We start from the raw sequence: 26,274 nt of genomic DNA, 5'->3' as shown, positions 1-26,274 counted from the left end.
CTAATGGAACATTCAGAATGTTTTTTATCATAATATATAAAACTAAAGTCTGAATACTTGACTGATATTTGTGCTTGGAAATGATTTTCGCTTGTAAATACACTTTATTAAGACGCGTTATGATTTATTCTAGAACTTTTAAGACTTTCATCGTAGTAAAACTAAAGACAGAGAAAAGTTATTACATAGCTCATTGTAAAAAGTCGGTTTACATTTAAGGTGACGTGTTTCCTTCGCCCATTCAAAATGGCCGCCAGTTCTAAGAAGCCCCCGTGCACTCATGAAGACGTCAATTCCATATTTCTGAACAGCGAGACCGTGTTATTTCTACACCAGATCTTCTTCAAAGGTCTCACTTCGAGAATGGAGTCGTGGCCTACACTTGTCTTAGGTAAGTATCAGTAACTAAAAAAAAAAATTTAATACCTATCTTTTAAGTAAAATAACTTTTTGGGTAAATTAGAAATACATTAAGTTATTAAAACCCTATTGGAATGGTGTGTCTAATGTTGTATTAAGTTAATATGTATGTAACAGTTTTAACGGCCAGCTATGCTATCCTCTAAATCTCATCCTGAATCTAACTACGGTCCGCGCTGAGGCTTTCGACATTTCATGTGACAACTGACAATACGCTGGAAACGCCTGACTGAGCGAGCGTGATTTTTATCTGCGCAACCCGAGGCGTACTTACGTAAAGCTAGCCGTAAAATCGGCTTTATTTTTTAGAAATAAATGATCAAAAAAACCTACTTTATAGTAACTGGAGTTCGTGATTTACTTGAATTAATGTCTTATAACCCCAAGATCCATCGCGTTCGATCTATCTGGAGTTCGTACTTGCTTAAATATACTTATAACGGCTTTAACACAAAGGAATAAAAAATTGGAAAGCATGATATGTCTATAAAAATGTCGAAAATCATTTAAATATATAATATTTTCTCCACGTTTTGGGAATGAAAATGCAAAAAGAAAGACGAAATGATGGCGTGTGTTTCATTGTGACGGTTTCATTTTACATTTTCACCTTAATTAAAAAAAACGAAAAAATGCTATCAATTTGATGTGTAATGATTTTCTGTCAGACTGTCTTGCTTGGGAATTAATTGCGCCGGTTTTTACTAAAATGAAAACCGGTTATGTTTTTTTTAAGGTCAAATAGTTTTGAAGTCCTACAATCTGGATCAAGTAAAAAATTTAAGAAATAATATTTTTACAGGAGACCTATTCGATATGCTACTCCCGATGCTGACAATATACCAGGAGTACGTACGGAATCATCACTACTCTCTCCAAGTACTGACTGAGTGCAAGCAATCACAGCCTTTCACCCACCTACTCGCTCGGTTGGAAAGCAAGACGGCATGCCAAGGACGATCTTTGGAAACCTTCTTAACGTTTCCTATGCATCAGGTATTTTCATTATTTATGGCTCAGTGCTCACTGGGACATGGGGAACAAATATACCGGTTTATATTTAACTGGGTAGTGCTTATCAAATCGGTTTGTTCGAATGACGACTCATTGGTCTAGTGGTTAGTACCCCTGACTGCGAATCCATGGGTCCCGGGTTCGATCCCCGGCTGAGACGAACATCGATGTGATGAGCGTTTGGTGTTGTGCTTAGGTCTTGGGTGTTTAAATACGTATTTATATGTCTATCTATCTATAATTTGTATGTATATCCGTAACACAAGCTTCACCAGCTTAGCATGGGACTAGGTCATTTGGTGTGAATTGTCTTTAAAAAAAAAAAAAAAGAATATGTTTCCCGAATTAACCTCAGGAGATTTAGGTTACGTATGCAGAAGGTCTGATTAGAATGCTTCTTTGTTTTTAATAAAAAAGCCATTTATTTCCGAATTACAAGTTTATCATATCTCGCAATTTGGTCTGCCTATTTGAATAGGACTCCCCCAGCTGTCTCCAATGAGTTCTGTCATTGGTAATTCTGGTCCAGTATGGCCCCAAGGTAAGGGTGATGTCATCTTTCCATCGTGTTTTTGAGCGCTCATGTCTTCTGGTACCAACTATTGGATACCACAGAGTTTCCTATTTGCTCCAATCGATCAAATTTGCATGTGACCTGTCCATCTCCATTTTAAGTGATTTATACGACTTAGTATATCCGTAATTTTTTTTCTAATATCCGAGTTTCTGATTTTGTAAGTTATTCCAAACATATTTCTTTCCATTGCCCTTTGCCACTTCGCAAGTCTTTGTTTACTAAGTTTCGCACCCATATGTTATGAATACAAGTGTTAAAAATCTTCCTCTTAAGGTGCATTTTCAATATTTTTTTCAATGTCTTCATCCCTCACAAGCGTTTGTTTTGTTTATTTCTTTAGACATTGAGGTTTCAGATGAAATAATTTGTTACTATATATTATCAGACTATTGTCTGATTTAGGTCTTAAAATTCATTGTTTTTAGATCCCACGCTATATAATAACTCTGCATGAGTTGCTGGCCCATACCCCACACGACCATGTGGAGAGACGTAGTCTTCAACATGCGCGGGCGCAGTTAGAAGAACTATCGCGGCAAATGCACGATGAAGTACGTATTAGACTTTGTAATTATAATCTTTAAATTAAATTTTGGTAAAAAACATGCACTTTATTATTAATTACAAATATTGTATAAACACAAATCTCGCATTTGAATTTTCTTGGTACATTAAGCGATACACGATGTTATTATATAATTATCACAATAGTATTGAGAATTCAGTTTTAAATTGTTAAATTAAATTAAAAAAAAAACATATATGTAATAGAAATTACGATAAGGATTCTCCTAAATCCTTTCTTCCGCTTAAATTTTTACCAAATATTTATTTATCAAAATTCTAAATAAGAGTGAAAATACGAATTTTTATCTAATTTAAAAAAAAAAATCTTAAACTTATTATTTTAATAGGTGAGTGAAACGGAAAATCTGCGCAAGAACTTAGCAGTTGAACGAATGATTATTGAAGGTTGCGATATATTGTTGGATGTGAACCAAGTGTTTATACGGCAAGGTATGTACAATATCGTATTCGCCGAATATATATTTCTCGAATAAAAAACAGTCCCAAAAGTTAAGATTATTATGGAATAATATAGAGAGATAATTTTGGACCGGTGCTAATGTACAAACAGATATCGCCTAATGCCTGAAATTAAGTTATAAATATAATTAGTTAGTAAAAATGTATAGTGTATGTTATTTATTGCCTTGTTGAATTATATGTATTCGCCGAATAGGTTTGATATTGATATTCGTTAAAGTAGTATTTGTTGCTGATGCAACTACAAAACAGTGATTTTAAAGCCATTTTCAAGCATTTTGTTTTTTGAGCCATCGCCAAAGCTATAAACATTCCCTCATTTACTTGATTAATATTACCTTCCCGACTCACATTTCATCAGTTTTACTAGTATACTATACTCTACTGCACCGGTACGCAGCACAGAGTGTTTGTATTTCTGAATTTCATTGTTGAAGTTTTGTGTATATATCTTGCAGAACATATTACATAAAGACATAATTATAGCGCATTTTATATGAAAGTACACTGCCACCCATATGCTCTATTTCCTGAAGCTAGTTGACAGTATTTGAACGAAGTCTCCATTCAAACCGGTCTCTCGGTTGAGCTCTATTTCTTTGTGTGCAAATTCAAAATGATTTATTCATATAGGTAACAATATGTACACTTATGAACGTCAAAAAATAAATATATATGAAATGATTCTAATTTTATATTTACTGCCAGTTCTCAAATCAAGGGCGTAGAACGGAAGAGAAGAACTGGCAATAAACTCCGCCACTCTTTTTAATCGCCAAGTTCTTACACAATGTTTGTAAGGAGCTGCAACCATTACACCATGTTCCACATGACATCTTAAGAAATTAATAATAATAAAATAAATTAAAAACAAAGATTTGTCCTCTATTAGCAGGAGGCATGGTGAAATAGCTTGGTGCACACTTGCTCGTACGGTAAAATAAAACCGCCTAAGTCGAAAAGTCTGATCGTCTACTTGTTTATTAGGCTTGAGAATAACTTTATTTCTCATAAGAATTGCATACATAATACTGAGAAACAATAAGTAAAACTAAGATAAAAAATTAGAGATTATTGAAAACGAATACTATACAAAAATCTTTCGCCACCGGTTTTTTTTTTTAATTACTGAACCGATTGAATCGCCTTTTTACGGTTTTTATTGACGTTTAGTGTTATTTAGCCTTTCAATAATTCGTCAGCGTATTTATAGTCTTCCGTCGTCTCCTCTTTTCTAACCTTGAAATACTTTTTTATTCAGGAACTCTGTCCCAAGTGGTGGGTAAGGGCCGTCGGGCAACATTGCAGTCAAGACAAGCCTTTCTCTTTAGCAACCACCTTCTGCTTACTACAAGGGCTGCTGGTGGGCGTCTTCATCTTCCACCATCAGGAAGGCTACCACTGCATGATGCACTCCTCATCGAGGATCCATCCAGCCACGATGATGATGGTCGTAAACAATATCTTTATTCTTTCTTAGAAGCTATTTGCTCAGGGCAAATAAACCAACGTGATATTTTGAATCTTATTTTTTTATACAGGGACCAAATTTAGTAAATATTATATGTCCTGGGCTTATTTCACAAGTACTTAAATGCTTTTTTATTCTCAACTAGCTGGCCTGGCGAACATACCGCCTAACAGTCGATTCTTTATTTGTTTAAAATACTTATTCTGCTATTCGGGACACCGGTCTAGCTAGTACGAAAAGAAAAAAAAAGTTGATAAGACAACAAATAAATTATGTCAAAAAATAAAAATTTGCCTTCCCGGAACCCCTCCACTAACACTTGAACTTTATGCTATGGTATTAAAGTTCAAATTGACTTTTAAGTATTATTACGAATATTTGGTATGGGAATATAGAAAAGTGTTGTTTTTAGACTTTTTCACTCAATTTTTTTAAATTTTTCTCCTTAAGAACCATCCTCGTACTTGAAAGTATATTATTAAAAAAAATCAAACAAATCGGTCAAGCCGTTTTCATGTTATCTCGTGACAACAGAATACGGGTTTCATTTTTATATATATAGATTTAAAAAGGATATTTAATAAGAGTAATCTTCTTACAGACTTAAATAAATTTATAGCTACGAGTATCTTGTGGAAAATTTTGCGTATTTTAGCTAAGACAAATGAATAGTTTGACGTATTTGTACGTGGCTACGGCAAGATAAGCAAACTCGCTCAACGAGTGTGTAATTGTGTTTGATTTTTTTTCATGAAAAGCTACTATGGAGATAGTTATTTAATTTTTTTTAAATTAAGACACAGGTTTATATTGTTTAATCGTCATAATTTTGATTTCTTGGTAGATTTTATTAGTCTGTGTTAAAAAATTGTATCTAAATAGTGCTTATATTATAACTTTAATATCAAAATATGTAAATTCATACTTATCAGGTATAAGAAATTTGTTGTTTGTTTGAAATAAAGTTTTCAGTTGTTCATTCATTCAGTTATATTATTATTTTGATAGCCGTTGTGACCGAATTGGAGAAATTTTAGTTGAATTTGTCTTGTTTTCCTTTTTTTAATAGTAATTCCTATTTCAGATACCGCGTCGGTCTGCTCTTCACCGGGTGGTGACTGCTATCAAAGCAAAGACTTCAAAATACTCGTTGAAGTTAAAGGAGAACACATATGTGCTCAGTTAGGTAAATTAAAAAAAAAACAAAATGATTTATAGAATATCTTAATTAATAAATTTTAATAGATAGATATCGTATCGTTTAATACTTATCAAATTTTAGCAGGTCTAGACTATTTACAAGATTCTAAAGATGCCTTATTTTCGTTAGGGTATTTGCTTAGAATAAAAAAATAAATACAATAATTTTAGTGGCAGCGACCATAGAAGAGAAAGCCGCATGGACGAGCGAGTTGGCCCAATGTATGGAAAGCGCGGCTTTAACTGAGTTACTAAGAGCCTCTGGGGCTTGTGGTACTGCATCGGCCAGTTTACCGGCTTGCAGGTAATATTCTCCGTATTTAAGTAAAATGTCTATAGCAGAAAATAAATAATAGTTAAAAAAAACTAAAAAACGCGCTTTTAAAGCACATCAAACTAAAAAGTGAAAAATAATTCCTAATTTAGGCTGAAAATGGTAATGAACAAAAAATACTGGTATTATTGTGAAAAAGCGTGGGTTGCTCGATAGACGAAAAATATGGCACAGAGCGCCCCACGCCCCAAATTTTTTAGTTATTTTTTTTTATTTTTTTCGGATTATTGCATTGTCATCGATCTTTGACAGGTGCGCAAAATTTGAATAAAATCTGTCCGTTTAAAGTGGGTCAAAATCGAGTACGAAGGAGTCGCTTACAAACCTACATACATACGTACATACATACATACATACATACAGGTGAAGCTAATATAAAGCGTGTACAATATTATAACATGCATTTCGTTAAATATACGAACAGTGGCATTCTCTTTCCATAGATCAGTAGAGACACAAAAAAGAGAGCATACGACCACGATTTCTGAAGTCTTTTAAAACATAAAAATATTATAGAAATGATACATATATGTTAAGACTCAAAAAAGAAATTCTATTATATAAATAAAATAAATTAAAATTAAATTGCAGGTCCGACCGGGCCCTTTTCACGGATGACGTCGATATCAGATTCAGCAGAACTCTGAACTCTTGCAAAGTACCACAAATACGATCTGCCACGCCCCAACGTTTACTACAGAGATTGACAGGTTAAATTTTAATTTACTTATGTTCCAAGTTCTTTTAATATAATAAATATGTTTCTTTGGTTTGTTCGATAAGAGGATTTAAATTATTCTTTAAAAAAATACTTTAATTACAATAAAGTAAACAATTGTGTAAAAATAGACTGACTCTGCTCCTGCTTGGATCGTGATATTTTCCTTTGTTTACCTAGTAAATTAGATAGGCTAAGGTTAGCAATTTAGTATTCACCTACTAATGCCCGAAATAATATTAAATTCTAATCCAAATTCTTTCATCTAAGATTGGTATTTGAATCCGTTTTTTGAATGTATAACAATTTAACTACTAAAATATCAATCTTTGGGAGTGCGGATCACAGATAAACCTCTGCATTGGGATACTGTAACTTACTTTTCGAACTCACACAGCGGTTTTCGCATCGGCGGTCACGCTCAAATCAGTCGTGAAGCAGAAATTTTACGATTTGGCATTCTTATAAACAATAAACTACAAGCCACCCACCACCTTATCACCTTACCTCCCAGCTTACCACCGTGAGTTCGAAAAGTGAGTTACAGAATCGCAAGGCTGTTCATATATTTTTTTTTTTTTTTTTTGCCGCGTCGTCAACCTGTCAACATCGTATTACGCAGCTCCTGTGTTTTTAATTTAATTATATGGTTGTATACGCGCGATTGTAGTGAAAAGTGTATGTGATTTGGAGAAAACTTTTAACTTGTGCTAGAACTATTGGAAACATAGCTATTTGTTGTATAACAACTCAAAAACTTAGTAATTTAAAAGTGCTGTAAAAGACCTACCCTCAAAAAACAAAGAAAATAAAAAAAAAAAATATATTGAGATTAAAAAGTACCAACATGTCTCAATGTTTTAAGTGTCTTGCTAAAATGGACGAGAAAAATGTCAAAGTAACTTGCAAAGGGTGTTGCCGACTCATTTGTAACAAATGCAACGGTCTTTCTGCGACCGAACTGCGTGTCTTTGGACTTCAGACGCACAAACTATCGTATCTTTGTAATGACTGTGAGACCGGTTTAAGACAAGTTCCAGAGTTGCGTAGATTGGTTACTGAGCTTCAACAAGAGGTCGAGGTTCTGAAGACCACTCAACCGTCCATTGTCAACTTGGATACTGTTATAAATGAAATAGAGGAGAGAAAGAAGCGCAGTTGCAATGTTATTGTGTTTGGTATACCGGAACTTAAATCATGTTCTTCAGAGGAAAGAAAGGTTTACGACAAAGCCAAGATAGCTGACGCCTTCAATCCAATACCAATCCCTGACCCCAAGATAGTGCATGTGTTTCGCTTAGGTAAACCGGCAGTCGTTAACCCCTCACAGCCACGTCCGATAAAAGTCGTTTTCGAGAATAAACGCGTCGCTACCGATATTTTAAAAAACAAGAGTAAAATTGGTAAACCCGTTAGAGTTTATTCAGATATGACCCCGTACCAAAGAGATCAGCTGAAAAGTCTGCGAGACGAACTTGCCCTAAGGATCGAAAAGGGCGAGAAAGATCTCACTATAAAATATGTTAACAACATACCAAAAATTACAACAATTACAAAAAACTAGCTCCACCTCATATAACCGAACTTAATATTTTATACACTAACTTAGCATCCATAACGGCAAAATTCGATCTTTTTCTTATTGAAGTTCAAACGCACAAACCTGCTTTGATAATGATAGCTGAAACTCATTTACACAGTAAATTGACTGATAGTCTAATTAATATACCTCATTATACCCTATATAGACTAGACAGAGCGAATAGACCCGGAGGCGGAGTTCTGATATATGCCGCATATGAAATGAATAACATAAAGATTTATACCAAAGTAAATAAAAATTACCACGATCCACGTGTTGAGGCTCTATGGCTAGATGTCGAATATAAAGGAATAAAAATTCTGTTAGCTTGTGTGTACCGCCCTCCATCCTGCACTATGCAAGAATCCGACCAAGTCCTTTTCGATACAATCGATAAAGCGTCCTTTGAGAACACGGTACTTATAATAGGTGATTTCAATTTACCACACATAAAATGGCCTCTTAACCAAGTAAAAAAACTAGACAAAGTAAGTGAATCTTTCTTTAATATGTTCTCTAACAGCAATTTAAATCAATTCGTAAACCAAATCACAAGAAAAAGAAACGACGAGGAGTCAACGTTAGACCTTGTACTTTGCAATGACGATACTCTTATAAGTGAGGTACGTTATTATCCTCCAGTTGGAAGAAGTGACCATTTGGTACTCACGGTCTCTCTACAAATTATTGGTACTGAAGTTAAGTCTAAAAAAGAGACCCAATATGATTTCTATAAAGCTGATTATATTAGTTTAAATAAACAACTTGATTCATTGATTATTCAAGGGTGCTCATCAGATGATCTGTGGATCAACTTTAAAGATCAAATCCAACACGCAATTAAAAAATCTATACCTCTTAAAACTAAAAGCAAGAATAAAAACCTACAAAAGCCGTGGATAAATCACGAAATATTACATCTAACTAAGAAGAAAAAAGAACTATGGCGTTTATACAGAATAGCCAGGACTGATAGCATATACAAAAGATACAGATATATAAATAATTTGATAATTAAACTTACAAGAAAACGACGAAGTGAATTTGAATCAAAGGTCATTGATACCTCTTCAAAATCTTTTTATGCATACATTAGAAAACAATTCAGCTCTAAAACAGGAATTCCATCGGTTTTAAAAAATGAGGTAGATGAACTTGTTGTTGAGCCATCAATGATAGCAGAAATGTTTGCTGATAACTTTGAGTTAAATTACTCCCCAGAACCTGATGGACCAATACCGAACATCAAACTTTCCAGGACTGAAGCTTCCTTTGATGCTTTCTCGATTTCGAGTGAAATGGTTTTAAAATCCCTAGATACATTTGATGACACAACAGCGTCAGGACCAGACGGCATTCCATCCATACTATTAAAAAAATGTGGCAAATCACTAGCAGATAACATAGCCAAAATTATGAATGCTTCGCTAAACACAGGCCTTGTACCGTCTGATTGGAAATCTGCTGTTGTTGTTCCAATATTTAAGAATGGTAACAAATTATCAGCCTCCAACTATCGACCTATAAGTCTTACGTGTATATTATCCAAATGTATGGAGAAGATTATAGCTGAGAAATTAAGGAAATTCCTTTTCGATGAAAATATTATACCCTGCGAACAGCATGGATTTGTACCAGGACGATCTGTCGCAACTAACCTTCTCATGTGCCTGAATCAATGGGTAAGAAGTTTCGACCGGGGTGATCCTATAGATATAATCTACCTAGATTTTGAAAAAGCTTTTGACCGTGTCCCAGTTCGCCGACTTTTATGCAAGTTAGAGCATTTAGGGATCCGAGGAAAAATACTAGCCTGGATTACGAATTACCTTACGGAAAGATGTTTTCGAGTTCGCATTGGAGATGTACTGTCCTTGCCTCGACAAGTACTAAGTGGCGTTCCTCAAGGATCAGTACTTGGCCCTTTACTTTTTATTCTTTACATGACCGATCTGAAGAACTCACTACAGATTTCACATTCGATCTTTGCCGACGACATAAAATTTTTTGGAAATCCACTCTCCCAATCTCAAGCAATACAGGGTGGTTTAGATGATATTTTTGATTGGACCAAGCAGTGGCTGCTGTCACTAAATGTTAATAAGTGCACAATATTGCACATAGGAAAGAAAAATCCGCACATTACTTATAGCCTAGGTCAACAGCAGTTAATGCCAGTAGTCACGCAAAAAGACTTGGGTGTTACCATCAGTTATGATTTGAAGTGGGAATGTCACATCATGAATATAGTGAAAAAGGCTAATTCCATGCTCTATTTAGTGAGAAAATCATTCAAATGCCTGTCACCAAGAACACTCTTAAAGATATATAAATGTTACATTAGTCCAATATTAGAGTATGCCTACAGCATTTGGGATCCTTATTTCATAAAGGATATTAGTATGCTTGAAAGGGTTCAAAGAAAAGCCACGAAAATGATAAGGTCATTCAGGAAGAAATCTTATAATGAGCGTCTGAAAGCACTTGACCTTACTGATTTAGGAAGTAGGAGATTACGAGGAAATCTCATTGAAACCTATAAAATCCTCACTGGCCACTATAATGTTCCAGGAATTGAGAAGCTCTTTATTTTAAGTGAAAATACACATTTGAGGGGTAGTTCTTTAAAACTTAAGACCACTCAACACAACACAAATTCCCTAAAGAACTTTCTCCCAAACCGTGTAGTGGCCGACTGGAATAGGCTTCCGGAAAGTGTGATCAGTGCACCATCTGTAAACGCCTTTAAAAATAGACTGGATAAGTTTCTCCAAATCCCTTAATACACACGCATCAGCTTATTAAAAGCTGCCAGTGTGTTAAGTAAATAATAATAATAATAATAATAATATATAACACGTACGGTGACGGAAAACATCATCGACTTTCATGACGTTCAGCATACATATTCGTCGGTTATGGATGCTTTTAATTTGTATTGACTGTTTGATCTAGATTTTTCTATTCCAGACCTTCGCTTTCTCTCCGTGGACTTCTTAAACACATTTCTCCTAACATATCGTGTGTTTACTGATGGAGTGACGGTATTGGAAGCCTTAAAGGCAGTGTTTTATGAACAGTCTCAGCAGGATATGGACCTTCCACCACCACCCGATGCTGCAAGGAAAGCTAGCGGGGCTAGCTCTGTCTCAGGTTAGCTAAGAAATATCACTATGGTAAATTCAAAAGTAAAATTAACGCATAAATAAATGAATAAACAAACAAAATCTTAAATATAGTGTCTAAAAAATGTGTTAATATTTGTTTGAGAAATTTTAAACGAAGGAGTTTTCATACAATATTATACGTAGACTAAACAGTTTATACTTGTTACACAATACACATGGCTACAGAATTTTAATTTTACCGAGTATTTGTGTACATAGGTATTATAATAGAATTTCGAGACAGAACCCATAGATTTTCTATACAATTTATACATGTACTAGATGAACGTAATTTGACGACAGAAGCTCCAACCAGTCAACGTATTTGGTAATAAAAACATTTATAAGTCTGTGCTATTATTTGTTGTTTTAAGCATATAACTAGTAAACACCGTTAATGTTTCGAATAGATATTCGTATATCTTTCTCGATAATAATTAGTTTATTAATACAATTAATGTTAAGACAATGTTAATTCATAATTCCTATTGTGCATACATGAACTCCAACGTCCATACCCCGTTGAATACACCGGTTCTCGTCCGATTACCGACGTTATGCAACGTCGGGCGCGGTCAGTACTTGGATGGGTGTCCGCCTGGGTATACCGCTTGTTGGCTTTCTTTTTTGGAATAGTATAACGTCAACTACGCAGTTAAGATAATATTGAAGTTGTACAGGTCCACCGTTTACAGTTTTGTTGATACGGAATTGTAAAACTTTGAGTCATTAAGTGACTAAGTAAATTTAACGTTATACAACCTTTCAGGCTATGGTTCAGAATACGGTGATAGAGATTGGCAGTCAAGATTTTGGCGCGTTCAGCGAGGAAAAAGTAAGATCTTTACTAAGTAGAAGCAAAACATTCGATTTTTTTTCTAAATTTGAAAAATATGTAAAACATATTTATCTTTATACATATAATTCTTCTGTGAGTGTGTATGTCACTGAACATCTCTCAAACGACTGGACCGATTTTGATAAAATTTTTTGTGTGTGTTCAAGGGGATCTGGGAATGGTTTAGATTCACAAATCAGCCCGCCAGATGGTGCTGCATGGACTTTCATACTTTGCTTTACTAATCGCTTGAAATATCATGCAGGACAACGTCTGTCGGGTCCTTTTATACAATTTGTTTATTTATTACAGGCGAAGAAGAAGATAAATTGTCACCCTACCTCATGGCACCATCTAGACGCGCGTCAGCAGTTGGAAAGGTATTTCATAGTTTTTGTACCTGATGATGCAAAACGCTTGGAACTCAGGAACTCTGGGAAAAATTAATTAAAATGCCGTTGAAGTAGATAAATTCTATTTCTACCAGATTAATTCTTTGAATTTAATTTTCGCATTCTTTACAATCAGCGAGGCAAACATCGTAAAGCAAATCGAAGAGTGTTCAATAATGTGAAGTAGCAATAAATATGAATCATGTATGTCAGAAATTGGATTTTGACACGGAGAAGTCATAGGTCAAAGGGTAAAATTCAGTTCCGAATGCCGGCCATCCACCTGTGCAGGTATGCCTGCGCAGGTAGACCGGAATGTGTGTGGGAATGGACGTGTGCAGGTTTTTGAACCTGCGCAGGCGACCGGCGCAAGATCGAAAATCGATTCTTTCGAGTGACACCGTACTGTGTACCTGTGCGCGTGTGCGTGTACTCCGGTACACTCGCCTTATGAAATTATAATAAATTAAGTTATAATAATGTAATTTATTAAATTTCAATTCATTTAATAAATTAACATGACTATATGTTTTCCTTTTCAATAACCAATGCTTACACCACTTACTTCGCTTGTTTTTCGTATCATTTTTCTTCAAAATTAAAGCAAGACCTAGCCAGCGTGTCATCGTCCACATTCGATGCCATCGCAAAGAGAACTGAAGACCGCTCCGATACACCGGAACGTCCCCATACACGCTACCATTGTTCGGTTGACCTGCGCAGATTACCTCTCCGGTAGACCGTAGACTGTAGACCGTATGGCCGGTCAGAACTCAGAATTTTACTCTTTGTTCGAAAACCGACAATGTAAGTCGGGAAAAAAACGCTGATCCTACTTCCTACTAAATCTACTTATAAATCATCAACGAACATGCAAAAACAGTCTCATTGCTGAGCGGTTTGATACTTAAATGTTTTCTTTGTAAATTAGCAGCCCGAAGAAGAGAATAAAGAAAGCACTCACCTAACAATTCCAAAAATAATGGCGACGTCCTCCAGTAACGAAACGTTAAAGGGAACTCTTTCAACTGGCACGGGGACAACAGGTCAGATATTAGTTAGAACTAGTTTTAAATTAATGTTATTTCATTGATATATATTACTGTTTACTATACTTGGGGAGCGTTCAAGTATTACGTAACGCAATTTTTGGAGATTATTGACCCCCCCCCCCATGTTACTCGCCGTAACGTTTTTAAGTTCCCAAGTACAGTACTCTACTCGAGTATAGTAAAACGTTTCGTGACTACCTAGTGACTCTTTAGTTACTATTATGTGGTGTAAGTCGAAAATAATATTATCAATAACGCGTAATTCAATCCCCGCCCCGCATCGTAACGTTTTACAAAAGGACCCCCCCCCCCCAAAACTCGTTACGTAATACTTGAACGCTCCCTTGGTAGTAGATCGATATATGTACCTCATTATTTGATCATTATTTGGTACATACACCAACATTCCTTGCCTGAAGCTCCATTTTACGGTATTTATCAAAGGATTTATAGAAATATTAAAATATCCAAATTAAGCTATAAAAACTTCATCACATACTGAATATTTAGGTACAAGACACGCAACTACTGGATTATGACCACATAGCATAGTAACAATCCAGAGGCATAGAATTCCTTCCGAAAAATTGTATTTTTTACACATTGATTGAATGTGAAGTGAAGAATTTAGAAGGCAAACACTAAGCTTTCTCTTTCTGTTGTTATGCAATAGATTGAGACAGCACTATTTTGTCTCATAACAATTTTTTAAAATATATTTTTGGACAAATGATAGGTACTTCTCCATCCTCTCCTGGAGCCATTAGCTCCGTAACTCTAGTAGGGAGTCGTAAAAGTAGCCCAGAACACGCTATTGAAGTTGGAAAAAAAGAATCGCCAACCAAAGTTAAAGACAATGATAAAGCAGCTAAAATGATGAAGGATGAAAGTATCGAACTGGTGGACCAGAGCGATGAAGATATTAAGTACAAGGAAGAGGAACAAGAGAAACATAAGCCCAAAATTGAAGAGAAGTTTAAGATTTCTCAGAGATTTTCAGAGGTAAGTTTATATATTTCACTTTTTTTACAGAACTTAGAATAAAATTAGGCGAAATCAGACACAGAATATTATGCATAGTAAAAACAATAACGGAATATATATTATTTATATGCGTATTTATATACTGACACAACATATATAAACCATGTTATTTTGTTACCACAATTGGATTCCCGTAAAAACTTCTTGCACTTATCATGTTTATTTTTTTTAGTTTTTCTCTTAACTAGGGTTGCCTGGAAGAGATCGCTTATTAGCGATAAGGCCGCCCGTTGCATCCCTTATAATTTTTATGTATTGTGTTATTTGTGTTTCTTTTATTTTTATTGCAACGAAGTGTAAATGAAATCTATATATATAAAAATGAAACCCGTTTTCCGTTGTTACGACATAACATGAAAACGGCTTGACCGATTTGTTTGATTCTTTTTTTATAATAATCCTTGAAGTACGAGGATGGTTCTTACGGAGAGAAAAATTAAAAAAAATTGAGTGAAAAGTCTAAAAACAATACTTTTCTTTATTCCCATACAAAATATTCGTAATAATATTTAAAGGCAATTTGAACTTAAATACCATATCATAAAGTTCAAGTGTTAGTGTAGTGGAGGGGTTCCGGGAAGGTTATTTTTTTACTAGCTATACCGTTGTCCCGAATAGCAGAATAAGTATTTAAAAAAAATAAAGAATCGACTGTTAGGCGGTACGATGTTCGCCAGGCCAGCTAGTAAATAAATAAAAATAAAAAGCCCCAGAGCACCATTTATTAAATTGCTTACGTCTTTACCGCTTAGACCAATAAAGTTTTTGGTATATTTTATCGATTTGCACTAATATCTTTCAGGTTAGTATGTCCCACATCCAACGAGTACGTACGATGTCTGAAAGTCCCCGACGGCTCCAACCAAGCGCAGGGCAATGCGCCGCTGAGCTCCGTCGCCGGTCGGAAGGGGCTCGGGAGACTGCGCCCCCAACGCACGAACCTCGCCGCGCGTCGGATACCGCAGCACGCATTTCTAGAAGGTCGGTCAGGTATGATGTAGCCACAGATTATAATGTAGCATTTTGGCATTTACGAAATAAATTAAAACTTACAAGACTTGTAATTTCCATTATAATTTACAAATATGTACGTATAAAAATTTACACAATTTATAGGTAAAAGGGTTTCACTGATTATTTATTAATAATAATAAATCGTTTATTTGCAAAGAAAGTGGAAAATTCAGATTGATTAATTATGAAAAAACCACACAATCAGTCATATAAAAATAGGCATGCTAATGTCATATTAATATTCATAATAATAAGAACTGCCCTGCGATTCTGTAACTCACTTCACGAACTCACACAGCGGTTTTCGCATCGGCGGTCGCTCTCAAATCAGTCGTCAAGCAGTCATTTTATGATTTGGCATTCTGAAAAGGTGGGAGCTTGTACTTTATTGTTTATCAGAATGCCAAATCATAAAATGACTGCTTCACGACTGATTTGAGAGAGACCGCCGATGCGAAAACCGCTGTGTGAGTTACAGAATCGCAGGGCAGGTACAATATTTATAATTGGTGTAATGCTCTGCTGAGAGAAAGCGTAGAGTTCTGGCCTAGGCTTTAATTGTGTTGTCTAGAGATCTAATAGATCTAATAGAAACCGCAAAAAAATATATACTACAAAAATTGTAAGTCAAAATCGACTGTAAGTCTGTACAGGGTAAGACTCTAAGTCATAATTTCAACAATTAAATCATACGTACTATCTCGAAGTTCTTGTTAAGTCGAAAACTCGTTAACTCAATATTCTTTTGCATATCCCTTGACATTCGACTGTCTACACCTAGGTATATTGAACAAATTAAATTAGTAAGACCTTCATATTTCATTACCATTTTCAATAGTTATTGGTAAATCTCTTTATGTAGTGAACGTCGGCCAACAAATTCATCGATAAATGGAGAAAGACGGCGTAATTGGGGAAGTTCGGAGCCACGCTCTTCTGTCGCCTCCCAAGTTTCACAAATGCAGGTAAGTCGTGGAATTGATCCATAGATCTTATGTAGAATACTAAAATAGTTGGTAGTGTTGATATGCATAGAAACAATGTGCAAGATCTAGAATTGAAGCATCAATAGACATGATTAAAATTGATGTTTTTGTACATTTACCACAGAACTATCGCCGCGAAACTGGTCAACCGAAAGCTGGAGTAGTCATAACTTCATTCAGACAATCACATAGGAGGTGGGGCTCATTCCATCTATTCAGTGTTTCCATGTTCTATAACTTCATTGAATTTCTATTCATACGTAGCCTCTGAGAAAGTTCAGTCATCGGTGTGGCATGGTGTGACTATCTTCTATGAAATTTGATAACTATAAGGCTTTGCACGTCCATTTCATCTAAATAATTCAAAAACTGTTTTTATAATGTTGAAAATGTTTATTTTAATTTGAACAGCTTTGGAAAAGAACCGTTGTGGTGAGTGGGTGGACGAGGTAAAACGTAGAAGAACGTAGCTCCTAGACCTTTGATACGCTTTTAGAGAATTTCGCATTACCTTTTCAAGATATTTTTTAGAGAATCTAGTACACCTACATGAACACAAGGTACCAAACATGCAAACCCCACCTCAAGACACCTTATTGCATTCTAATAAATGATTGTCATTCTCAACCTGGTGTTGTAATCCGATGTAATTCCAAAGAAATATTGATAGCCGAGAAAATAACACATTTTAAACACTTTTTTTATAATGTAATAGATTTTTTAGAATTTAAAAGCTATCACAAAGCATAAGTTAGTATTAGGCTTAGCTTTATATTCGCAAACAGATAGACCGGCAGATGCACTCGCATAGGATTTTACAGCTCACAATAAGAAAACTAGAAGCCTTTAGGAATTTTATCTGCATGGTCATTTACTATTCCTTACATGAAACATTTTTAGATTTTTGCATGTCTATTATCCGATATCGTCCAGAAATAATCCTTAAAAACAAATGCGCTCAATATTTAGTCTAAAACAAATGTAATAATATAGGAGCAGTACATCAACTGCTGCAGTAGCCTTTGCTGTGGCTACATCAGCTTCATCAAATCCTCGATCACCGCCAGCTAACTCTCCCACACAAGCAAGAAGAGATTCTGTCATATCAACTGCTGCTACTATGAGGGTCTTGAATGTACTTCGGTAAGATTTAGAAATCCTTTTATTAAATACAAAGGCATAAAGAGAATGTATATCATATAACAAAACATTGTTTCTTGGTGTGTGTGGGTAAAGATGCTCTTGCGCATCTCATATTCTTTTCTATACAACGCTTTTCGTAATTGGATTTTTTAGAAACTTAAGATTAACCAGAGAGAAGTAGACTGATTATTTAAGTATGTTTGTGAAATCTACAATTTACCTGATAAAAAATTAATTAATAATAATAATGATGACCTCTTGACGACTTGATGACGACCTTCGAGCTTACTAGAGTTTTTAATACCAGTTATATAAGGCGTTGAGAGGATGAAGGGGCCAATACACGTCTGCATCTTTATATCCAATCCAAGATAATTGGTATTTCACCGGAATTCAAACCCAGAACTTCCAGGTTAAATACTTATTTATTTTGGCTGATAACCATAAAGTCGGTAATGTTAAAAATATAATTCCAGGCACTGGATATCGAAACACTCATCTGATTTCTGGTCTGACGAACGTCTTCGCGGTCTTACCATGGATTTCCTGAAAGAGATAGAGAGTAGCCCTGGTCTGCTACCGTCCGAACATAAAGCGGCTTCACAATTATTGCGACTTCTTGAACGGTCTCCGGACAGAAATGTGGACTTAAAAGCCATTTTTGCACCACCAAAGGTACTATTTATTGTTTTAATTGTTATTGGGATGTAACTGGTAACATTTTACGTGATGGAGTAAAGTTCTCACTTTTAGAGGAGTATCACGGACTTTTCGGTAACTTACAAACAATTTGCTAATCATTTATTTACCGATAACCATAGTGAATATAAACTTTAATCTATGCGTCTAATTTGTCTATGGTTCACGATAAAATCATGTTTTTTTTTTTTAAAAATTTTAATTACGCCGCAGAATGATTAATATGTAATTTAAGTTTGTTTTGTTGGTGTTTTTGCAATAATTCACTAAACTGATTTTAAATTTTTGCAATAATTATATAAATTTATTTTAGATACCTACTAAAGAATGTCTCGAGACGTTGTCGGCCCTCGAAATTGCAGAACAGATGACATATCTTGATTATCAGATATTCAGTTCGATTCACAGCGAGTAAGATAATATATTTATTTATTTCAAAATTGCAAGCTTGACGTGTAATGATTAAACCAAAACAACTTACATGTAATTTTCTTTTTCTCTTACTACGTCTTTTCTCTTCTTCTTTTTACTCTTGTTAAACTTATTGATCAATTTTGTGTCTTTATGGCGGTTATAAACTTCCGATATCCCGTTTGCGTGTTATATGGCACTCCATAACAATTATGAGAAATTTTTAATGAGACGTAAATATTGCAATAATTTGACCTGCGTTTTCGATTTTAGGGAGTTCCTAGGACAAGCGTGGACGAAGGCTGACAAGGCAGAACGCGCCCCTCATATACTAATGATGACGGCCCATTTCAACCATATTTCTAGCCTCGTCATCTCAGAGATCCTAAAAAGAGTGCCGTTTCCAGGTAAGTTAAAGCTGATTGCTTAAGAGCTATTACGCACTGTCGACTTGTCGCCGGCGACCCAAAGATAGGCAACTAGACAGGAGACCAAGCCGAGCGACAGTATTCCAAGTACATTCGTATATATACGTCCAGTCGTTACGACTGTTGCTCGCAGTGTGAATGCTTCCATTTGAAGCCGTGCTCCTTTTGGTCGCCAGCGATCGGCAGTCGCTTGTGTGTCGCCACGACGCGGCGAGTCGCCCAGTCGCTTGGGCGACCGACGACCAAGTGCGTAGACATCCATTTAAACTGTAGAAACTCACAGTCGCCAGCGACCGAGTCGCCGGCGACAAGTCGAAAGTGCGTAATAGCTCTAAACTGTGTGTAAAAATATTTAAGAACAAGTCGAGAGTGGTTGGACTGGTCGATCATCCCTTTAGGTCAGAGAGTAGAATGCTCCACAACTATTTTTTATTGAATACTTGTATATAATTTAACATAAAGGTACGATTTTTTTTCTGGCGCCGCCGCTAATAATACGCATGCGCACATATATATGTCGCAGCCAACTATCTTTATTAGCCGTTCAATTATCAGCCTAGCCTCTTAACTAAACGTCGCTGATTAAAAGAGTAGGCTGATCGGCTTATTAAACTAGTTGGCTGCGACATATACATAGCCAATATATTGATCATCCATTTGTTAGTATTTTAGATTTGCTTTGTCTTCTTGAATTTTAGCTCCTTAATTTTATAATAAAGAATAGCCAAGGTTTCATAGACACAAAACAAGTCTTGTTGACACAACATTGTTTTGTGTCTTTCAGTACAGCCTTGCGATTCTGTAACTCACTTTCCGAACTCTCACAGCGGTTTTCACAGCGGCGGTCGCGTTCAAATCAGTCGTAAATCAGTAATTTTTTGATTTGGCATTCTGATAAATAATAAACTACAAGCTCCTTCCTTATCAGAATGCCAAATCATAAAATTACTGCTTTACGACTGATTTGAACGCGACCGCCGCTGAGTGAGTTACAGAATCGCAAGGCAGGCCTGTTATGGTTAATGGCTTCCTCCAAAACTTTCCATTTGTATCTATTCTTTTCTTATACACTTTTCACACCAACATAATGTCGTCAGCCCATCGCTATTCCATCCATAACTATGTTTCATTAAAAAAAATTTAGCCTTTTTAAAATACGAGAAAAACATATCCTCTTTATAGACGTCACTAACATTAGAATCGATTTAGTTTACGTGAAAATACCGATTCTAGGAACCCCTCGCGACCTCCCGGAACTCCAAGAGCACGCTCTCAAATGCCGCGTTGGTTCCATCGAAAAGTGGATAGCCGTTGCGGACATAGCTCGTTGTCTTCACAACTTTAACGGTGTACTACAGATTTGTGCAGCTCTTTCGAATACATCTATATTTAGACTTAAAATGACCTGGGAGAAGGTTTCGAAGACGGTGAGTTAATTCTGCTTAGTATTTTTAATAAGAATCAGTAGTCATTTTGTATTCAATGTTTTTATTTAGATATCTTTATTAAGAAAGTTTGTTAGTTATTATTAATACGTTCTAATAAAGACAGCGTACATTGTTTCCGTAGAATGAGTTAATGAAATAATAATCAGAGACACGATTGCAATTCATCAGCCCTGCGAATCTGTAACTCACTTTTCGAACTCACACAGCGGTTTTCGCATCGGCGGTCGCTCTCAAATCAGTCGTGAAGCAGTCATTTTATGATTTGTCATTCTGAAAAGGTGGGAGCTTGTAGTTTATTGTTTATTATTATTTGAGAGCGACCGCCGATGCAAAAACCGCCGTGTGAGTTCGAAAAGTGAGTTACAGAATCGCAGGGCTGCATGAAGGAAAATTTATTAATTATGAATTTATATTTATATTTTTTATTCTTTAGTGGTGATTACACACCACATCCTAAGTCCTTAAACAAGCCAATAATAATGCAAGATATTTCACTAATTTAGTCAATATATATTTAATATAAAAAATATATATATTTCAGAGCAAGCAAACACTAGAGAGACTACAAAATCTAACTTCGTCAGAATGTCGCTTCAGGAATTTGAGAGACGCTCTACACAGGTCAGAAATTAATACGAAAATTTTCATTCAAACAAATGGTTTTAAAAGTGTTTTTTTAATATCGTTTATCGCTTGTGTTACAAATATTCTGAATTTTCACATATAAACCTTTAGGAAACTTTACGATAGTTTAGTCAAGTATTAATTTATGTTACAATATATTTTTGACTTTGACTTTGGTTAACTGCTGCTGCTTTAATATTTGTCTAAACATATCTACAATTTTTCCAGTGATTTAATTTTTAAATAGACCATATATATATACGTATATCTTAATATATAATAATTACGTGTCACGTTGTTAATTGTCCGCTATGGACTCCTAAACAACCGAACCGATATCAATCAAATTTGCACACCGTGTGTAGTTTGATCCAACTTAAAAGATCGGATAGCTTCCATCTCAATTTATACCCGCAATATTATTATTATTTTAAATATACTGAAATAAAATTCATTTCACTGCATTAAAACATGTTCTATAAAAGTCTAAAAGTCAACCTCACTGCACACACACACTAAGTTTAAAATTTTTTTTTAATAATAATTTCCGATTTGATATTTTCCTTTAAACTTGATGTAATATGTTTTATAATTCATCAGGTGTGACCCGCCCTGCATCCCATACCTGGGCATGTATCTGTCAGACCTCTCTTTCATAGAAGAGGGAACTTCGAACTTCACACCGGAAAAACTACTCAACTTCTCCAAGATGAGAATGGTAAGTCCTTACTGTGATTTTCAGGTTAAATCTAAACAGCTAATCTCACGGATTCATGAATTGCAATGAAATACAAAATAATAAGAAATACAAGAATTACAGCAGGATAGAATATGATTAAGAAATGTTTATTTAGAAGAGTTTTAAAAGATGTTACGGAAGGGCGCATATTGTTAATTGATTAGATTCGAACGAACGACCTTAGGGGTTGAGAGGCGCACGATTATCGAATGATAACTAGGCGAACACTTAAAGAATTGTGTGAGCAAAGAAAGTTGCTGACCTAATAATATATTAAACATATATTGACGAGACAAATTAATAAAGTTGAAAATCTTTTCAATAAACGTATAATGTGTACCTTTGAATTTCCACATTACTTCTATCAATTTAGTTTTTCTGGCGTAATTGACATACATAAAAATTATTATAAATCTATATTCATAGATTCAAAAAAATAAAAGAAGTCGCTACCCACCGACTTTCCATTTAAATTCCATTTAAAAAAAGATTAATAAAATCTTCATTGAATTTTATTTGTTGAATTATTTAATCAATCTTATATTGAATTTTTTTACGCGTCTTTTTTTCTCATTCAAGTCTATTAACGTTGTGTGTGTAATGTGTAATTATACAGTGCCCCATGTTGTTACTCAATTTCTACGAATACAACGAAAATAGACTGTCATAATGGTTTTGTAACTTGCCGCTACAATTGTTGGCAATTAAGCGGTTTCAGTAATCATTGAGACTGATTCTCGTGTGAATGAGATCCTTTGATCCATTTCTATATTTAAAACTTCATAGATTACTGTGTACGATTCTCACTTTGACCCTGGCACTAATGGATATTTCTTTCGCACAATTAACACTTGTTCTAACCGACGCGACGATAATCTCGAAATAACAATGGTATGTCTCTTTTACATACATAATGTGTCTGTTCCATGCTCCATATAGGGTGTACGGAACTTTATACAAATCATACAATCCCCAGAAAGTCATGGAAGTGAACTTTCAGTAATATAATCAAAAAAATTAAATGGGCGGGAATAACGACGACGAAATTTATTTAAATCTGGAATTCCTGGCTTATTCTTCAATATTGCCATCTTTATTTAATAAAATTGATTTATATTATTTCAATAGTTGAGTGTCTTCTAAGCCTTGCATACTTACATTTCAAAAACTTATTTAATAAGGAGAAAAAAGAGGTTAATTTGGAAATATTTTCTTACAGATAGCTCATGTAATCCGCGAGATTCGTAATTTCCAACAAACTCCATACAAAATTGATCGCATTCCAAAGGTAAGTTCTGTTTTGTTACAAATATGCAGATTAAAAATTCTTGTATTCACTATAAATATCTAAGAAACGAGAGATCTTCATAATAAATAATTTATTGATCTCTAGTTAAGTAGTATTATGGCAGGCGGGCCAAAATACTTTTTAATGCCTAATCCGAGAATACGAATTTCAAGTAAAATAATTAATTTCTTATTTTTTATGCAAATATAGATAATATTTTGTAGTTAGATTTAAGATATATCTACCTCTGCAGCGTTAGTTTTAATAAATTAGCTTTATTTGTGGGATATCAAGGTGTCATAAAATTAAACAAATGCGTTACTTTGTTACAATTTTTTTTACTTATTATTGTACATTAAACTTAACTAATAAGTAAGTTTTGAATTGTTAATCATATGTTAACCCCCTATAAAGTTAAAGCACAGAAATAATCAGTTTCACAGAATAATCTTATTAATCTAGATTACTGCGTTACCAATGTTGAATTTTAAAACTTAAATTTTCCATTAGTGACCAAAAAAAAACTTTAAATTAATTCTAATTGACGACATAATATCAATAGACGGCATCATTCATACACAATTACTATTACGATTTATTGGTTTTAACAATTAGCAGGTCCCAATGCTTCTGCAAAACCGATACTCGACCTAATGATTGGTTGATTTTAATAATGATGACGTCAATTGACAACGAAATTCAGTTTCAGTATTTCAAGCAGTGATGTCGCAATCCTGGAATAGCTTTGGTATCGTAGAAAAAGCATAATTTAAACAATTTTTTTTTAAGGTCAGCGATTTTCTATTGGATCCAGCTCTGGCATACTCTGAAGACATGCAATACTCATTGTCTTTAGAGCAGGAGCCTCGCGCTTCTCGGGGCTCCGCTAGTGGAATTACAGTTACTCCACCTTCTCCCGCATCACCATCTGCCCAGCGCCGTCGTAGGGCTTCCCTTGCTGCATTAGCACCACTTAGAGCTGAGCGTTAGGACTTATTACGGTATAATTTCAAATTAAATTCATATTTTTGTGCATTGTGATAAGTTTTTTTATGTATTCACCAACATTTTAGATTACTCAATGGACTAGTTTAAACGTATTTTGATTTAGTTAAAAATGTTATCTTTCTATTTATACATATATGTATTATATAACAGGTGTGGAAAAAGCTGCCTTTAATAAAAATTAACATATCTGGTTGACATTAAATCTCGACAAAGCTTTATACACAACAGCTATAACATCTGAATCAAATTAATTAAGACTTAAAAAGATTTGTTAAGTCCAAAGAATCTTACTAATACTTAATACAATTAAATCATACAAAAACTATGAAGGATGCTTTTATACTCCTATAGCCCCGAGTACATAAATATGCTCTACATATATATTCTATACATAATAGAAAACGTATTATATGCGCTATAAAAAACTATACAACTGATATTTTTGAATCATAATCTTATATATTAATCTACAAACACATAGAAGTATCATGTACGGGCTCATAGGATTTTAAAACATAAAAGCTAAGCAATTATGCTTTTTGTGGTTTAGCGTTTCGGCCTTGTTAATGTATTGTTAAAAAGAAATATTTATTGGCAATTTAAAATATTAGTGATATGTCCTTAATAAAAGTCAAACGAACACTCAATTGCTCTATTTTAAGTAAGTCTTGGGTGAGTGACTTTTATTTATTTGGACATAGGTAAGTGATTGTGCCCTTTGCTCATGCCTGTCATTCTTTCTTGCTCAATGTCAATTTAAAAATCTCTTTTTAAAACTCTAGATACGTAGAAATCTATAATTGTATAACAGATAATTATAAGTACATACTTTAATGTGATAATTACTTTCAATTTACCAACAAGCTACAGTGACCAAACTACATTAAATAAAATTAATATATTTTTAATTTATATGAATTTAAAAATAGATAATTAGCACTTATAATAACTTATTTTTAGGGTCTGTTTCACAATGTACGGATAAGTTCTACATAAGTTCCAAATTAGCTATTTATTACTTATTGGTAGGATAAACACTATTTTTGGGTGACACGACTGTCAGATAGAGCTATTCGTCACATAAAGTCCATCAAAAGTTATGAGTCCGATGAATGTCAAATAACACAATTTATCTTCCAAATAATTTATGTGTTGCATAGCTATTTGGTACTTTATCCATACATTGTGAAACAGACCCTTAGTGTTATTTTTGTTGCTCCATTAGAATAAGAAATAAACTTATGAAAAAGTCTATTCTTATGTAAATTTCTAAATATCAACTTATATAGTCAAGTTTGTTGTTTCTATTAAATGTTAATATACTCTTGTTACACCTAGTATAAGGAAAGTCTTGTTGAATATAAGCTGTGCTGTACTTCATTTGTTTTAAAAAAGGGTCGATTTAAAAAAACAAAATTCCCGAGAATGCATTTTTGCTTCTTGTCAATAAATCTTTATATATTTTTTTAATTGGGCTCAAACAAGAGCAACGGCTCAGTGGTCTGAAATCCCAAAAAGCTGGGCAAAATATGAAGATGTCATTGGAATTTCATGAATTTTGGTAAACTTACGTTTTCGAGGTCGTTGATCACGAATTCAAAATCAAAATTTGGAAAAACAAAATGGCGAA

At 34.5% G+C, this 26,274-nt stretch overlaps 1 protein-coding gene across 5 annotated transcripts in view; it reads left to right on the top strand.

Moving 5' to 3' along the window:
- The window catches only part of LOC125050634 (ras-specific guanine nucleotide-releasing factor 1-like), a 35,106-nt gene extending 10,455 nt beyond the window's left edge, over window positions 1–24,651 (top strand). Inside the window, exons 10-35 of one of the 5 annotated variants that reach the window (XM_047650600.1) lie at window positions 220–391; window positions 1,223–1,416; window positions 2,437–2,562; window positions 2,926–3,028; window positions 4,320–4,508; window positions 5,614–5,715; window positions 5,901–6,033; window positions 6,655–6,773; window positions 11,334–11,516; window positions 12,300–12,365; window positions 12,681–12,748; window positions 13,692–13,806; window positions 14,549–14,814; window positions 15,659–15,846; window positions 16,733–16,835; window positions 16,981–17,051; window positions 17,268–17,288; window positions 17,850–17,999; window positions 18,476–18,674; window positions 19,012–19,109; window positions 19,383–19,516; window positions 20,771–20,964; window positions 21,527–21,606; window positions 22,210–22,327; window positions 23,568–23,636; window positions 24,426–24,651. In XM_047650600.1, the coding sequence (XP_047506556.1) occupies window positions 220–391; window positions 1,223–1,416; window positions 2,437–2,562; window positions 2,926–3,028; window positions 4,320–4,508; window positions 5,614–5,715; window positions 5,901–6,033; window positions 6,655–6,773; window positions 11,334–11,516; window positions 12,300–12,365; window positions 12,681–12,748; window positions 13,692–13,806; window positions 14,549–14,814; window positions 15,659–15,846; window positions 16,733–16,835; window positions 16,981–17,051; window positions 17,268–17,288; window positions 17,850–17,999; window positions 18,476–18,674; window positions 19,012–19,109; window positions 19,383–19,516; window positions 20,771–20,964; window positions 21,527–21,606; window positions 22,210–22,327; window positions 23,568–23,636; window positions 24,426–24,626 (3,462 nt within the window). In that variant the 3' untranslated portion in view covers window positions 24,627–24,651. The remainder of the gene's footprint in view (window positions 1–219; window positions 392–1,222; window positions 1,417–2,436; window positions 2,563–2,925; window positions 3,029–4,319; window positions 4,509–5,613; window positions 5,716–5,900; window positions 6,034–6,654; window positions 6,774–11,333; window positions 11,517–12,299; window positions 12,366–12,680; window positions 12,749–13,691; window positions 13,807–14,548; window positions 14,815–15,658; window positions 15,847–16,732; window positions 16,836–16,980; window positions 17,052–17,267; window positions 17,289–17,849; window positions 18,000–18,475; window positions 18,675–19,011; window positions 19,110–19,382; window positions 19,517–20,770; window positions 20,965–21,526; window positions 21,607–22,209; window positions 22,328–23,567; window positions 23,637–24,425) is intronic. The other 4 variants (XM_047650598.1, XM_047650599.1, XM_047650597.1 and 1 more) reach the window with 4 other exon arrangements.
- Window positions 24,652–26,274: the final 1,623 nt, after the last annotated feature.

Source organism: Pieris napi, chromosome 6, assembly GCF_905475465.1.
Source record: "Pieris napi chromosome 6, ilPieNapi1.2, whole genome shotgun sequence".
Lineage (NCBI taxonomy): Eukaryota > Metazoa > Arthropoda > Insecta > Lepidoptera > Pieridae > Pieris > Pieris napi.
This window is presented reverse-complemented; position numbering and strand designations above follow the sequence as displayed.